The sequence below is a fragment of the Salvia hispanica genome, chromosome 3, assembly GCF_023119035.1.
Source record: "Salvia hispanica cultivar TCC Black 2014 chromosome 3, UniMelb_Shisp_WGS_1.0, whole genome shotgun sequence".
NCBI classification, from domain to species: domain Eukaryota; kingdom Viridiplantae; phylum Streptophyta; class Magnoliopsida; order Lamiales; family Lamiaceae; genus Salvia; species Salvia hispanica.
In genome coordinates, this window is record NC_062967.1 from 6317576 (window position 1) to 6331104 (window position 13529).

Here is a 13529-nt window from a genome sequence, read left to right on the forward strand (position 1 = left end):
ATTGGCCAATTCAGTTTGACCATTGGCTTGAGGATGATAAGGGGAAGTGATTCGGTGCTTGACACCATATTTACTCAATACAACTTCCAGCCACTTGTTTTTGAAATGAGACCCCCCATCACTTATTAAGGCTCTTGGCGCCCCGAACCTCGTGAAAATGTTCTTCTTCACAAAGTTTATCACCACCTTAGAAGAATTTATCGGAGTGGGAATTGCTTCCACCCAACGGGAGACATAGTCAATCGCCAAGAGGATGTATTGTTGACCGGAGGATAGCGGGAAGGGGCCCATGAAGTCGATCCCCCATACATCGAAAAGCTCTATCTCCATAATAGTAGTCATCGGCATTTCCTTCTTCTTAGAGATACCCCCTGTCCTCTGGCATTCATTGCAGTGGAGAACAAATTTCTAACAATCTCCATAAATGCTTGGCCAATAAAATCCGCATTGGAGCACCTTCATCGTCGTTCGGTTTGCTCCAAAATGGCCTCCGGTGGGGCTTGAATGGCAATTTCTTATCACAGCTTCCCATTGTTCATCGGGTGTACACCTTCGAATGACCATATCTGCACATCTTCTGAATAGGAGCGGCTCATCCCAAAAATAGAATTTGAGATCATGAAAGAACTTCCTCGTTTGATACTTGTTGAGGCCTTCTGGGGTCACCTTGGCTACTAGGAAATTCACAATGTCAGCATACCAAGGCGACGAACTTTGAGCATAGAAGAGGTGCTCATCGGGGAACTCTTCGTTTATCGGCCTCTTCAAATTCTCGCCTTCAAAGCAATGCTCCAGTCTAGATAAATGGTCGGCTACCACATTCTCACACCCCTTGCGATCTCGGATCTCCAAGTCGAATTCTTGTAGCAAAAGAACCCAACGAATCAGACGAGGCTTGGCATCCACCTTAGCAAACAAAAAGCGGATGGCGGCATGATCAGTGAACACAATAGTTTTCGCTCCAATGAGATATGGGCGAAATTTGTCAAAGGAATACACCACAGCTAGCATCTCCTTTTCCGTGGTAGTGTAGTTTGCCTGAGCTGGATCTAGAGTCCGGCTTGCGTAATAAATCACTCTGAACACTTTATCTCTTTTCTGCCCCAGTGCCGAACCTACAGCTACATCACTGGCGTCGCACATGATCTCGAAAGGTTGAGACCAATCTGGAGCTATGAGCACCGGGGCGCTCACCAACGCCTTCTTCAAAATTTCGAAGGCTTGTAGACAGTCTTCGGAGAAATGGAACTTGACATCCTTAGCCAGCAGGCTAGTCAGAGGGCGAGCTATTTGAGAGAAATCCTTGATGAATCGCCTGTAAAATCCCGCGTGCCCCAAGAAGCTCCTCACAGCTTTCTCATTAGATGGTGGTGGCATTTGCTCAATCGCCACAAATTTGGCTCTATCGACTTCTAGACCTGCACCAGATACTTTGTGCCCAAGCACAATACCATCACGTACCATGAAGTGACATTTCTCCCAGTTTAGCACTAAGTTGGTCTCCTCGCATCTCTGCAATACTCTCGTCAGATTATCCAAGCACTGATCATAAGTCGATCCGAAGACCGAGAAGTCATCCATGAACACCTCCATAATATCTTCCACCATGTCGTGAAAGATGGACATCATACATCTCTGAAATGTGGCTGGAGCATTGCAAAGCCCAAAAGACATCTTCCGGAAGGCGTAGACACCGTATGGACAAATAAAGGCCGACTTGTGTTGGTCCTCCGGAGCGATCAAGATCTGATTGTATCCGGAATATCCATCTAGGAAGCAGTAGTACTCATACCCCCCCAATCTGTCAAGCATCTGATCAATAAATGGGAGAGGGAAATGGTCCTTCCTCGTTGCTGCATTAAGTATCCTGTAGTCTATGCAAACTCGCCACCCGGTCACCAATCTTGTGGCTATCATTTCATCATTGCCACCTTGTATAACAGTCATCCCACCCTTCTTGGCCACGACTTGGGTGGGGCTTACCCAATCACTGTCGGATATCGCATATATGATTCCGGCTTTCAACCACTTCAATACCTCCTTCCTGACCACCTCTTGCATTATCGGATTCAACCTTCTTTGATTCTGCGCCTTAGGCTTAGATCCTTCCTCCAATAGAATTCTGTGCATGCAAACAGTGGGGCTGATTCCTTTGAGGTCCGATATGGACCACCCTATGCTTCCTAAGCACGCGTAGCAGCTTATCGAGTTCAGTAGGAGTAAGTGATGAAGAGACAATTACCGGATACGTCTCCTTCTCTCCTAGAAAAGCATACTTGAGGTGTGAGGGCAGCGGTTTAAGTTCCTCCTTCTTCTCTTCTTTCTCTTCTTCTTCCGCCGGATCTCTAAGTGGTAGAAATTTGTTGTTCCTTCTTGAGATCTCTACACCAGAATTAAGGGCTCCCACAAAATGAAGCATCTCCTCATTGAGCTCGGGCGCTTGCAGGATGTCCGAAGCTATTATGGCCTGTGAAAGGCATTGCTCCAATCTGTCCTGACACGAGATAACCTGGGCAACTTCTCTCACGCAATCATCAACCACCTCGATCACTTTGCACTGCTTTAACCTCCACGTATCGTCATCATCATACCTCAGTATAGCGTCATAAATGGAGAATGTGATGCTCTCTTCATTCAGTCGAAGAGTGAGTTCTCCCTTGTGGACATCAATAAGTGCTCTCCCGGTAGCTAAGAAAGGTCTACCGAGGATAAGTGGGACGTGTTTATCTTCTTCCATATCTAGAACCACAAAGTCGGCTGGAAAAATAAATTCCCCGACCTTGACTAGGATGTCTTCAACAATCCCCTTCGGGTACGACACTGTTCTGTCCGCCATCTGCAGTGAAATAGTAGTGGGCCTAAGCACTCCGATTTTCAACTTCTGAAAGAAAGAATATGGCATCAGATTGATGCTTGCACCCAGATCACATAGAGCTCTTCCCTCTTGACAATCTCCTACTATGCAAGATATGGTAAAACTCCCGGGATCCTTCAACTTTGCCGGCAGCTTCTTCTGAATAATGGCGCTGCAGCTCTCCGTTAGATTAACCGTCTCATATTCCATCCATCGTCTCTTGTTGGAGACCACATCCTTTAGAAACTTAGCGTAGCTGGGCATCTGCTGTAGTGCCTCCACCAGAGGAATGTTGATCTGCACCTTTCTGAATATGTCCAAGAATCTTGAAAACTGAGCATCCGTCTTCTTCTTCTGCACCCGTTGAGGATAAGGGATCCTCACTTCAGCCGGAGTGTGAACTGCAGGAGTTGTAGACGGAGCTGGAACTGTGTTCTCCTTAGGTGGAATAGTGACCTGAACCGTCTCCGGTTCATCTTCTTCGACTAGCTCCTCCTCTTCAATGGGTTTCTCTGCTGTTTTCCCTGCATTCGCTGAGGGCATTGAGGGTCCCTCATAGCTCGTCCCACTCCGCAAGTTGATAGCTTTGCAGTCCTTGGGGTTGACAATGGTGTTGGACGGGAATTTTCCCGGTTGAGTAAGAGTACTCACAGTCTGGGAAATCTGGCTAATCTGAACATCAATGTTCTTCAAATGAGTGGCCATTCCTTGTACATCCGTCTCGACCTTCTGCATCCTCTGATTGTTCTGCTCCATCACCTTGTTGGATTGTAGCATAAAGGACTTAAGTATGTCCTCCGTGGTCATCTTCTTAGGATCGTTGACCATCCCATCAGTAATTGTAAATCCCGGGGGAGGTTGCAAGGCATTATTGGGGTTCCCATAAGAGAGATTGGGATGCCCCTTGTTCCCATAGTGGTTGTATCCTCCACTATTAAAGTTTGGGCGTGAATTGTTGTAATACCTGTTGCCCCCTTGCTGCACATAGTTCGCATCTTCCATGTTTCCTTGTGGTTCTTGAGACGGTTGCCCCATCGCCATGCAGTCGAACTTCATAGTTAATGCATCCAATTTGTCGGATAAAGTGCTCATTGTATCATGGTCCGTGGTATAAGCAACTCTATGCACCTTACTCCTTCCGTTGCTCCATCCTTCATCACTGGATGCAAGTTCTTCAATCACCTCCATCGCCTCCTGCTCTCCTTTCTTAAGCAGATTACCTCCCGCACTGAGATTTAGCTCCCGTTGTGCTTCAGGTATACATCCCTTGAAGAATGTAATGACTTGCACTGTTGGGGTTAAGCCATGATTGGGGCACCTCTTCAGCAGGGCCTTGAATCTCCCCCATGCATCTTTTATAGTCTCCGTAGGAGACATCTGGAAGCCAATGATCTCGTGTTGTCTTTTAATAGCCTCGCTAGGGGGATAGAACTTCTCCAGGAACTTGTGGACCATGTCATCCCATGTTCTAATGGACCTTGGTGCCAAACTCTCCAGCCAATCCTTTGCTGCATCTTCCAGAGAAAAAGGAAACAACCTCAGTCGGACCTGATCATGTTTACTTACGCATCCATCTCTGTGGGATTTGATCACTGCTTCCCTGTGCTAATCTTTATTTTAGTATAACGGGTTCAGGGTTTTGAAAGGTAGAAGGTGATTGTTTGCTCAATGACAGGTGATTTCGAGGATTCTCTGAGTTCCTAGACTCCGCGGTCTAGTGGATTCTCTGGATCTAGGAAATTTGAATACACACTTCACTCCTCTACGCACTTCAGTATATTGATGTACTATCCATTACTTTAAAATCCATGAATGGTCTTCCTTGGGTATTATTTAATCTCTCATGGTCTTCCTCATTTCGGCATGTAGCTCTTTTTATCCGTTTTTGTTTCTTCTTCAGATTTTTCTTTTGCTCTTCTTTTAAAACTCACTCTTTCTCTATGTTATCTTCTTCTTTGTCATTTCTTCCTCTTAATCAACCCTTTCTCTGTCGATTTTTCTTTTAAATCTCACTCTTTCTCATTGTGTAGGATCTCAGTCGGCGTGCAGCGACGGAGCTTCGAGATCTCTTAGTTTGTCAAGCGGTGAGTTCCTACTCGCAATTCTTCTATCAGTTTGACTAATAGTGAACAAATAATATTTTAACTCAAATTCTAAAACTCGAAAATGAATAATTGACGCTATCCCCGTGATGACAATAGAAATTGTGTGGTGACCAATAATTGACAGTAGCCTATTAATGTACTATATGGAGTACTATTAAGTACTCTTAGTATATTAATGTACTAAGTATCAATTACTTTTTAAAATCCATAAAACATCATATGTGTATCAAGATGTTTTCTAAATAGAGGGAACCAAAATCGACCGGTTCTTAACTGGCCGGTTCCGATTCCAAGATTTATGAAAATTTAAAACATTTTAACCGGTCAACCGATCCACTTAGAACCAGAACCGGCCGAATAAGCAGGATTATGTGGGACCCTTATTCTATTACACACTTTCATTTAATACATAGTTAAATAATTTCTTAAAATCCGTGACGAATCAAATTGGGACGAACATTATGGGATGGATAGAATAAATTCCAACCAAATGAGATCGAAAAGATAATTTGAAATACATAATGTCAAAAGGTTTTCAAAACTCTGCCTGTTTGAGATAATAAAAGTATAATTGGTTTTCAGAGAATAAATTTCAAGAATTAAAAACCTAAAAGTAAGATTAAAGACATTAATACGATAGACACATTATGCGCAAAATTTTGAACTAAACATGAGTTTACCGCCAAAATGAATATTTCAACTAAATCCAAAAATCAAAGCACCCGCGCGTTTAATCCAAACTGTCCATTTTACCATCTCATCGACGGTCAGCAATCATTATCCGCGTGAACCACATCCCACCAATAACAGCACGCCCCTCTTCTGCTATATAATAACTCCTCGTCTCTTCTAACCACTCACCGCCAACACCAATTTATTTCCTCGCAAGCCAACAAACATCTCAATTTCCAATCTCAACCGCAATTTCTCTCTCTGAAAATGGCACCCAAGGCAGAGAAGAAGCCCGCGGAGAAGAAGCCGGCCGCCGAGAAGGCCCCTGCGGCGGAGAAAGCTCCGGCGGAGAAGAAGCCCAAGGCAGGGAAGAAGCTGCCGAAGGACGCCGCCGCCGGCGACAAGAAGAAGAAGAGGAACAAGAAGAGCGTGGAGACGTACAAGATCTACATCTTCAAGGTGCTGAAGCAGGTCCACCCTGACATCGGTATCTCCAGCAAGGCGATGGGGATCATGAACAGCTTCATCAACGACATCTTCGAGAAGCTCGCCCAGGAATCCTCCAAATTGGCGAGGTACAACAAGAAGCCGACGATCACCTCCCGTGAAATCCAGACCGCCGTGAGGCTGGTGTTGCCTGGAGAGCTGGCGAAGCACGCCGTTTCGGAAGGGACCAAGGCTGTTACCAAATTCACTAGCTCTTAAATTGAATGCTTTGTTAGGGTTTCTTTTGAATGATTCGGTTAAGTTTTCTGTCTGTGTAAAGAATTACTATGAATTTGGTGAATTGAATGCACAATTTGGGTTTCATATCTATGCTTTCGGATTTGGTTTAATCTCTTAATATTGAGATTTATTGGGTTCTGCATAGATTTTATTAATTGTTACAATATAGGTCGACAATTGATCTAATTAATCATCTTGTATCCCAAAATTAGATGATATTCTTAATACTCTAATTGTCTCAATCCAAACACTTGTTTTCTAATTGTTTTCCCTTGCATTTTCTTATGTGTTTAGGACAATTTAAGTTTCTTCTTCTCAAAGACAAGAAAACAAAATAGTGAGATGGCAAGCAAGCTACTCATATGACAATACATCAGAATATCATTAAGCTTGAATCGTGTTAAAATCACCAAAAAATGTGACAGTATCAAATACAAACAATTTGATGTAAATGACAATTAGCAGTCCAAATTTTTAATGTTCAATTTTGTGTAAACAGCAGTCAAGTTTTTAATTGCGACTTGGTTTTGGAACTCAGCAAAAGCACATGGTGCTCAATTAACAAAAGCCCTTTGTACTCCTATAAATCTACTTAGCAACTTCAAAGTCTCCCTTGTATTAAGATCACATGTCAATCATTTCAAACAATCGACAACTATAACAAATTAAACCAATCTTCCTTGTATTAGGATTACATGTCAACCTCCACCCGTTTTTTTGATAATACTCCACTTAATTGATGTTAAAGAAGCAATCTCAATGCATATTACTCCCTCACATAGCTTGTTTTTCTGTTGTCGTTCACATAAATTGTTTGTGAGATTGTTTAAATGGCTGCAGCTTCTTTAGTCTGATGTGATAATCTTATTTCTTTATTCCCATTTTGTACTCTATCTTTAAGTGGAAGAAGAAAACAGGGAAAAACGCAGTATATTTGGATTGGGCTCTGGTTCTGTGGACAAATGTGCATTAAATCCTTAAAGATTTTGCAACTTAAAAAATTTCTACTAAAGACACACAATCACAAAGGTCATATCTTCTCCTTAAATTACAACAGGACTCTACAACAAACGGCTAAAACTAATCTTCTGCCATAGTTAAATGAGAGCACTAGCGAGGCAACATCAAATTTAAGTACAATAGGACGAATCAAACAGAAATTAGCAGTATTTAGATCACAAGTTCAAAACACAGAGAAGTGTAAAAAGTTAGCAAATTTAACATTCATTCATAAAGCGCATAAAACCATACAAAAGCCCTTTCTACTTAACTAGAAGTAGTGAACAAAAACATAATTTACAGAATCCTTACTTCAAACCCTAAAAATCAGCCCAAATCTAACAACATTTCAAATTCAAGCACTAGTGAATCAGCCCAAACCTAACAACGTTTCAACTCAAGCACTAGTGAATTTGGTAACAGCCTTAGTCCCCTCCGAAACAGCGTGCTTCGCCAGCTCTCCAGGCAGCACCAGCCTCACGGCGGTCTGGATTTCACGGGAGGTGATCGTCGGCTTCTTGTTGTACCTCGCCAATTTGGAGGATTCCTGGGCGAGCTTCTCGAAGATGTCGTTGATGAAGCTGTTCATGATCCCCATCGCCTTGCTGGAGATACCGATGTCAGGGTGGACCTGCTTCAACACCTTGAAGATGTAGATCTTGTACGTCTCCACGCTCTTCTTGTTCCTCTTCTTCTTCTTGTCTCCGGCAGCGGCGCCGCCGTCCTTCGGCAGCTTCTTCCCTGCCTTGGGCTTCTTCTCCGCCGGGGCCTTCTCTGCAGCGGGGGCCTTCTCGGCGGCAGGCTTCTTCTCCGCGGGCTTCTTCTCGGCCTTGGGTGCCATTTTCAGAGAGATAAAGCTAGGGATAAGATTTTTTGGAGTGGAATCGAATGAAATTTGCGTAAATGTTGAGAAGATGTCAAAACAATGTATAGTAGGGCTTTTTTTTATAGGGAAAGAGGGGAGATATATGATTGGTGGAATTAGATTGTAGCGGATCGAAGTTCTCTGCCGTTCAGATGCATCTGGAAATTGACGGTGGATATTATGTGGGTGATTATTATTTATAGATTCGCGTGAACGCTTTTTAAATTTTTCAGTGTGTTGGCGCTAAAGTGATTTAATTTTCGAAAACATATTTACATTTGAGATATTCATGGAAATTGTCTTTTTTCTCTTATTTTTTTCTTTTACTATTAAAATTAGTCTCTTCTTTAAATATTTAAATATACTAAAATTTTTTGCAATTTTTCTTTTATTTTATTTTTTCCTTTTATCCACTACATATCTTTCATTGTGGTTGATTTTTTTAGTCTTTAATTTTCTTTGGTTAAAAAGCGTGTATAGTTTCATACTAGTACTATGTATTTCTTGGTTCTAATTCTATGCTTCAGAAAACTGTGTGCCTGTGTGAGGTTTTGTTTTGGGACAAAGACATTAAAAACACACACACAATAATAGTAGTAACATCCATTGGCTTGGTTTTGAGCATCTAGCACGACGACCATAAGCTCCACGGAATACATGTACTTTTGGATTATGTTATCATTTGTTATAATGATAAGGATATATCTATAGAAGATCCCATATCTCCATTATTTCAATTATGATTTAGCATATCTTTCCCATATATTTTGTTCGCCAAGTTAGAGTATCCACTATAGTTGGCCGGGCCAAACCACAAAACGTGGCCAAGCTATAAAATTGTGGTCGTGCCACCAACGCCCATATTTTACACTATAGTGGACATGCCCAAGCCACCAAATAATATATTTTTAATTAAAAACGGGTATATTTATAGAATTTGTGTAGGAATGAAGTAAAAAAAATGTGTATACTTAGCCGCGGCCGGGCCACGATCGTGGCGCTCCCGTGTCCACCCCCCCCGCCGCGGCTGCCCACCCCAGTCACTATAGGGAGCCGCGGCTCGCGGCTCTCCCGTGGCCCGGCCGCGGCTCCCCTATAGTGGACACTCTTAGGTTATTCGTAGAAATACTATAAACATGACCTATTGTTATTCTCTTCATTCAATCAGCGAAATCATAATATGTCTTTTATCTTTATTTAGTTTTCCATTTAGAATTTTCGATTGTCGACAGAACACGGTTTCTCTGCGACTTTCTTTATCTTTTTTCACTTGACAAGGGTTTTAGATGCTTTCATCAATGAAAGCATCCCTTGATAAGGAAAAAAACCCTTATCAAGTGAAGAAGATAAAGAAAGTTGCAGAAAAAAGTTGTTCTGTCGGCAACCGATAGTTTTAGTAAACTAGACGGAAAAATAAATAAAGATAAAAGACAAATAATTATGATTTCACTGATTGCTTCCCAAAGATAATAATAGCCTTATTTATAATACTAATGCTATTTAACGAACAAGAAGATATAGAAAGTTGCAGAAAAACGTTGCTCTGTCGGCAATCGATAGTTTTAGTAAACTAGACGGAAAAATAAATAAAGATAAAAGACAAATAATTATGATTTCATTATTGCTTCCCAAAGATAATAATAGCCTTATTTATAATAATGCTATTTAACGAACAAGAAAATAGATATCCTAAAGATACGGTAAATCAAACTAACTAACTAAAAAAGAGATTGGGATATTCCAATAGTTATGCACGTATCATATAACCTCCATTTCAGCGGTGGCATATAATGGGATGAACTATGGACCAAATGGTGCTGGAGGGAAGTATCAGAATAACATGTTACCTAATAAGGTCGGTAAGCATATATAATGTGAGGGCAAACAAAATCCCACATATGAGAATGAACAAACGTTAAGTATATAAATGGGCTACCCCAACTCCATTAGTATAAGGTCTTTTGGGGAGTATCCCAAGAGTAAAACCGTGAAGCTTTGAGAAAACGGACAATATCATACTAATGTGGAGCTCGGGTGTGCACCACCGATCCCCAACGTATAATCATTTCGCTCAATATCTTATTTTGTTTAAGCTACTTTGTACTGACATGGTTTTCTAGATGTATAATCAGTAGTTTGAAATTAAGTGGTTACAAATTTGTACTCAGTACTCGTACTACTGCAAAGAGTTGTTAACTTAAAGGTCCTTGTTGTTCTTTCATATAATGTGTGAGTAAATGTAATGATATTTTATACTCTGCTGCAAGACTCTTACAACTTAAATCCTTGTGCCAATATGTATAAGATAATCGTAACTGGTGTAATTGATCACATCCTGAATCATTATTAGTGTTTCTAGATACATGACTAAGATTTTAAAAGCAACCTCGTTGTCTGGATGTTTCCTAGAATTATGCGTGTTCATGAACAATAAGTGTACGTGCAGCCACAGGACGACAGAAGTAGTTCAGTAACAATTGGAATTCCAGACGAACATATTGAAATTGTCATCGGTCGTGGTGGAAGGAATGTTATGGAGATGAGCCAGGTCTGTAGATAGGTCCCAAAGCTCTGTTTGGCAGATTCTTAGAACTGATGTTCCTCTTACTACTGCAGATTGGTGGAGCTAGGATAAAGATATCAGAGATAGGCAATTTCTTGTCCGGGATATCAGAGATAGGTACATACACGTAGAATTCTAATATTTCTGCTCAAGCTAATCGAAGCACAATCCATACCCACACTGCTTTTATTGTAGGAAAGTTACCATCACGGGGTCTCAACAAGCTATTCACATCGTAGAGTCTCTATGATATCACAGATGGTTGCTTCAATTACTGAACAAGAATGTGAAAAAACTCTGCTTTCTTTCTCATCTGATCAGGTTAAAAAGATGCCCCTCTTTCTGCAACTAGTGGTATTTATTTTGGCATTATGAGAAAAATGGAAGGTGTTTGTTTGTTACGGATAACTTACAATTTATTAAGTAGTCCCCTATTGTTTGATCTGATTTTGGTTATGTTCAGTAGTCAGCGTTTTAACAAGGAACATGCACACTGCTTATGTTTCATGTATTGCTAATAGAAACACCTATTGTTTGAAATATTCAATCATAATGTAGTAGTATTAAACAAAGTTATTTAAGTAAACGTTGTGAAACTAATCAAATAAGTACTCCCATGTTTTATGGAGTATTTAGAAAAGCGTGATTGATTTTAAAAATATTAACTCTATCAAGAGTTAATATTCTCAATTTATGCAGAATTGAGAAGTATAAGGGCAGCTCGTTTCTCAATTCTGCAGTAGATAAATATTCTCTCATTTTGGTCCTCGTGAAATTGCAGCCAGTATATCAGAACGCAGAGGGTAGGAGCAACGGTGGTGTGGCAGAAGTAAATGGGATGCTCATACTCTAGCAAATATCAAACGCGTAAATGCAAAAGAAATCGAGAACTACATCTCTAATGTTTGACTTCTGCGAGATTTGAGCTAGGGATTGTTGAAAATTAAGATTGTTAAGGTGAGGGGTTTCGAAGAAGAGCTTGGTAGGGGTGAAACTAGTGTCGGAAAAGAGATTAGGGTGGGTAGGGGAGTTGGGAAATCTGCGATCATGCTCAGTTGGAGTTCGGGCAAGAGTTTGGGGGGGAGGGGAGGCGGAGGTAGGTGACAGAAGAAGCGGCGGCGGCGGCAGAGGAAGGTGACAAAGGCAGTGGAGAGGATGAGGACGGAGAAGGAATGGTGATGTTTGGGGATTAAGATTGCTAGGCATGTGAGAGCTAAAGAGGGGTAGTTTAGTATGTGAAAATTGTTTTCAGCCCTACTCTCATACAACCAAACTCTTCAAATTGGGCTATACTAATTTCTTGGACTAAACAACTAACAACTCTACCTATCAACTCAAGCCCATAACCATACATCCATGTTAATTATTTACCCACCTACCAGACGAGCCCTAACTCGGCGAAAGAAAAAAAACTATTTGTTGGATTTTCAGAACACAATTTATTTTGGCTTGAATTAGATTACTATAATGTATGTATAATATGAATTTGATTGGAAGAAGAGAACAATAAAAATAGAACATAAAGAGATGGATCATAATATTCTTGAATTTTCTCCATAGTAAGAGAAAATAAGGGAGCGCTCAGTTATTTCAGCACAACAATAATCACAAAAACTAACAATAACCAGGATGGCAGCTTATTTATTGCAGTAACAAGCAGAAAACATTAATTTGATTGGAAAACAAAATAGAAAACTTAAATAGAGAATGAAGAGATGGATGGATCAGAATTTTGGCTTGGATTTTCACCACAAAGGGAGAAAAAAAGTAGCGCTCAGTTATTTCAGCGTCGAATCATCTGAGGAAAAATTCATCACCTCCATCCAAATAAGGTACTCTGAAATTCACTCCTATTTAATAATTTCATTGTGAAAATGTTAATTTAATTAGAAAACAAAAAGAAATTTCAAATTGAGAATTTAGAAATGGATCAGAATTTTGGCTTGGATTTTCTCCACACGGAGAAAATAAAGTAGCGCTCAGTTATTTCAGCGTCGAATCATCTGGGGAAAAAATCATCACCTCCATTCAAACAAGCTATGCAAATCACTTCAATCATTCCAGTATAAAACCATCATCACAACAAGTATTGACATTTCATAAAAGACACAGTTTATATAGTGTGGGTAAAAGCAGAAAATGTTGATTAGATTGGGAAAAAAATATAGGGGTAGAACTTAAATTGAGAATAAGAGATGAATCAGAATATTGGCTTGGATTTTCTCCACAAAGGGAGAAAATAAAGGAGCGCTCAGTTATTTCAGCGTCGAATCATCTGGGGAAAAATTCATCACTTTCATCTCTCGAGAATCATTTCAAAAAATGGAAACAGTATTTAGAAAAAAAGACGTAACAATTGGAGAATGAAATTTCACCAGTTCTGATAGAATAAAGCTCGAAACGAGCGAGCTCAGATCGAAAAGCAGAAGCCGGTAGATCAAAATATGGCGTCGGCTCATACACAACGCCGATTGAATGTTCGGCGCAGGTAATCAGTATATCGACGCACATAAAAACAGAAGATAAATAAAATTAGGAAATTCGAAAAACAGAAATCGCAGAGCGAACACGAGCATGGGTAAAAGAGATCGTGGAGAAGAGGAAGTTGCAGATCTGATGCATTCAACATAAATCTGTGTGATGAAGGGTGAGGAAAGGTTAGGATATATATAGGCGTGAGGAAGGAGGCGGGTTTGCTAAAACCCTAGTTTTGGAATCGGGGGCTCGGCCGCGAAATAGTTTTGG

The 13529-nt window shown here is 40.7% G+C and overlaps 3 protein-coding genes and 3 non-coding genes across 6 annotated transcripts; 1 reads left to right on the plus strand and 5 right to left on the minus strand.

Moving 5' to 3' along the window:
- Nucleotides 1-2098: 2098 nt before the first annotated feature.
- LOC125209138 lies at nucleotides 2099-4309 on the minus strand. The gene has a single exon (XM_048108745.1). The coding sequence runs from the start codon at nucleotides 4307-4309 to the stop codon at nucleotides 2099-2101; it is 2211 nt and encodes a 736-aa protein (XP_047964702.1).
- A 1513-nt stretch (nucleotides 4310-5822) lies between these two features.
- Nucleotides 5823-6441, plus strand: LOC125210590 (histone H2B.3). Its single transcript, XM_048110126.1, has one exon. The coding sequence runs from the start codon at nucleotides 5899-5901 to the stop codon at nucleotides 6334-6336; it is 438 nt and encodes a 145-aa protein (XP_047966083.1). The 5' UTR covers nucleotides 5823-5898; the 3' UTR covers nucleotides 6337-6441.
- A 1115-nt stretch (nucleotides 6442-7556) lies between these two features.
- LOC125216882 (histone H2B) lies at nucleotides 7557-8273 on the minus strand. The gene has a single exon (XM_048118664.1). The coding sequence runs from the start codon at nucleotides 8195-8197 to the stop codon at nucleotides 7754-7756; it is 444 nt and encodes a 147-aa protein (XP_047974621.1). The 5' UTR covers nucleotides 8198-8273; the 3' UTR covers nucleotides 7557-7753.
- A 4230-nt stretch (nucleotides 8274-12503) lies between these two features.
- Nucleotides 12504-12607, minus strand: LOC125217188. The gene has a single exon (XR_007175607.1). It is a non-coding gene; the product is annotated as a small nucleolar RNA Z103 (small nucleolar RNA).
- Nucleotides 12608-12709: 102 nt separating this feature from the next.
- Nucleotides 12710-12812, minus strand: LOC125217182. Its single transcript, XR_007175602.1, has one exon. It is a non-coding gene; the product is annotated as a small nucleolar RNA Z103 (small nucleolar RNA).
- Nucleotides 12813-12979: 167 nt separating this feature from the next.
- On the minus strand, nucleotides 12980-13084 carry LOC125217184. Its single transcript, XR_007175604.1, has one exon. It is a non-coding gene; the product is annotated as a small nucleolar RNA Z103 (small nucleolar RNA).
- Between the last annotated feature and the right edge of the window lie 445 nt (nucleotides 13085-13529).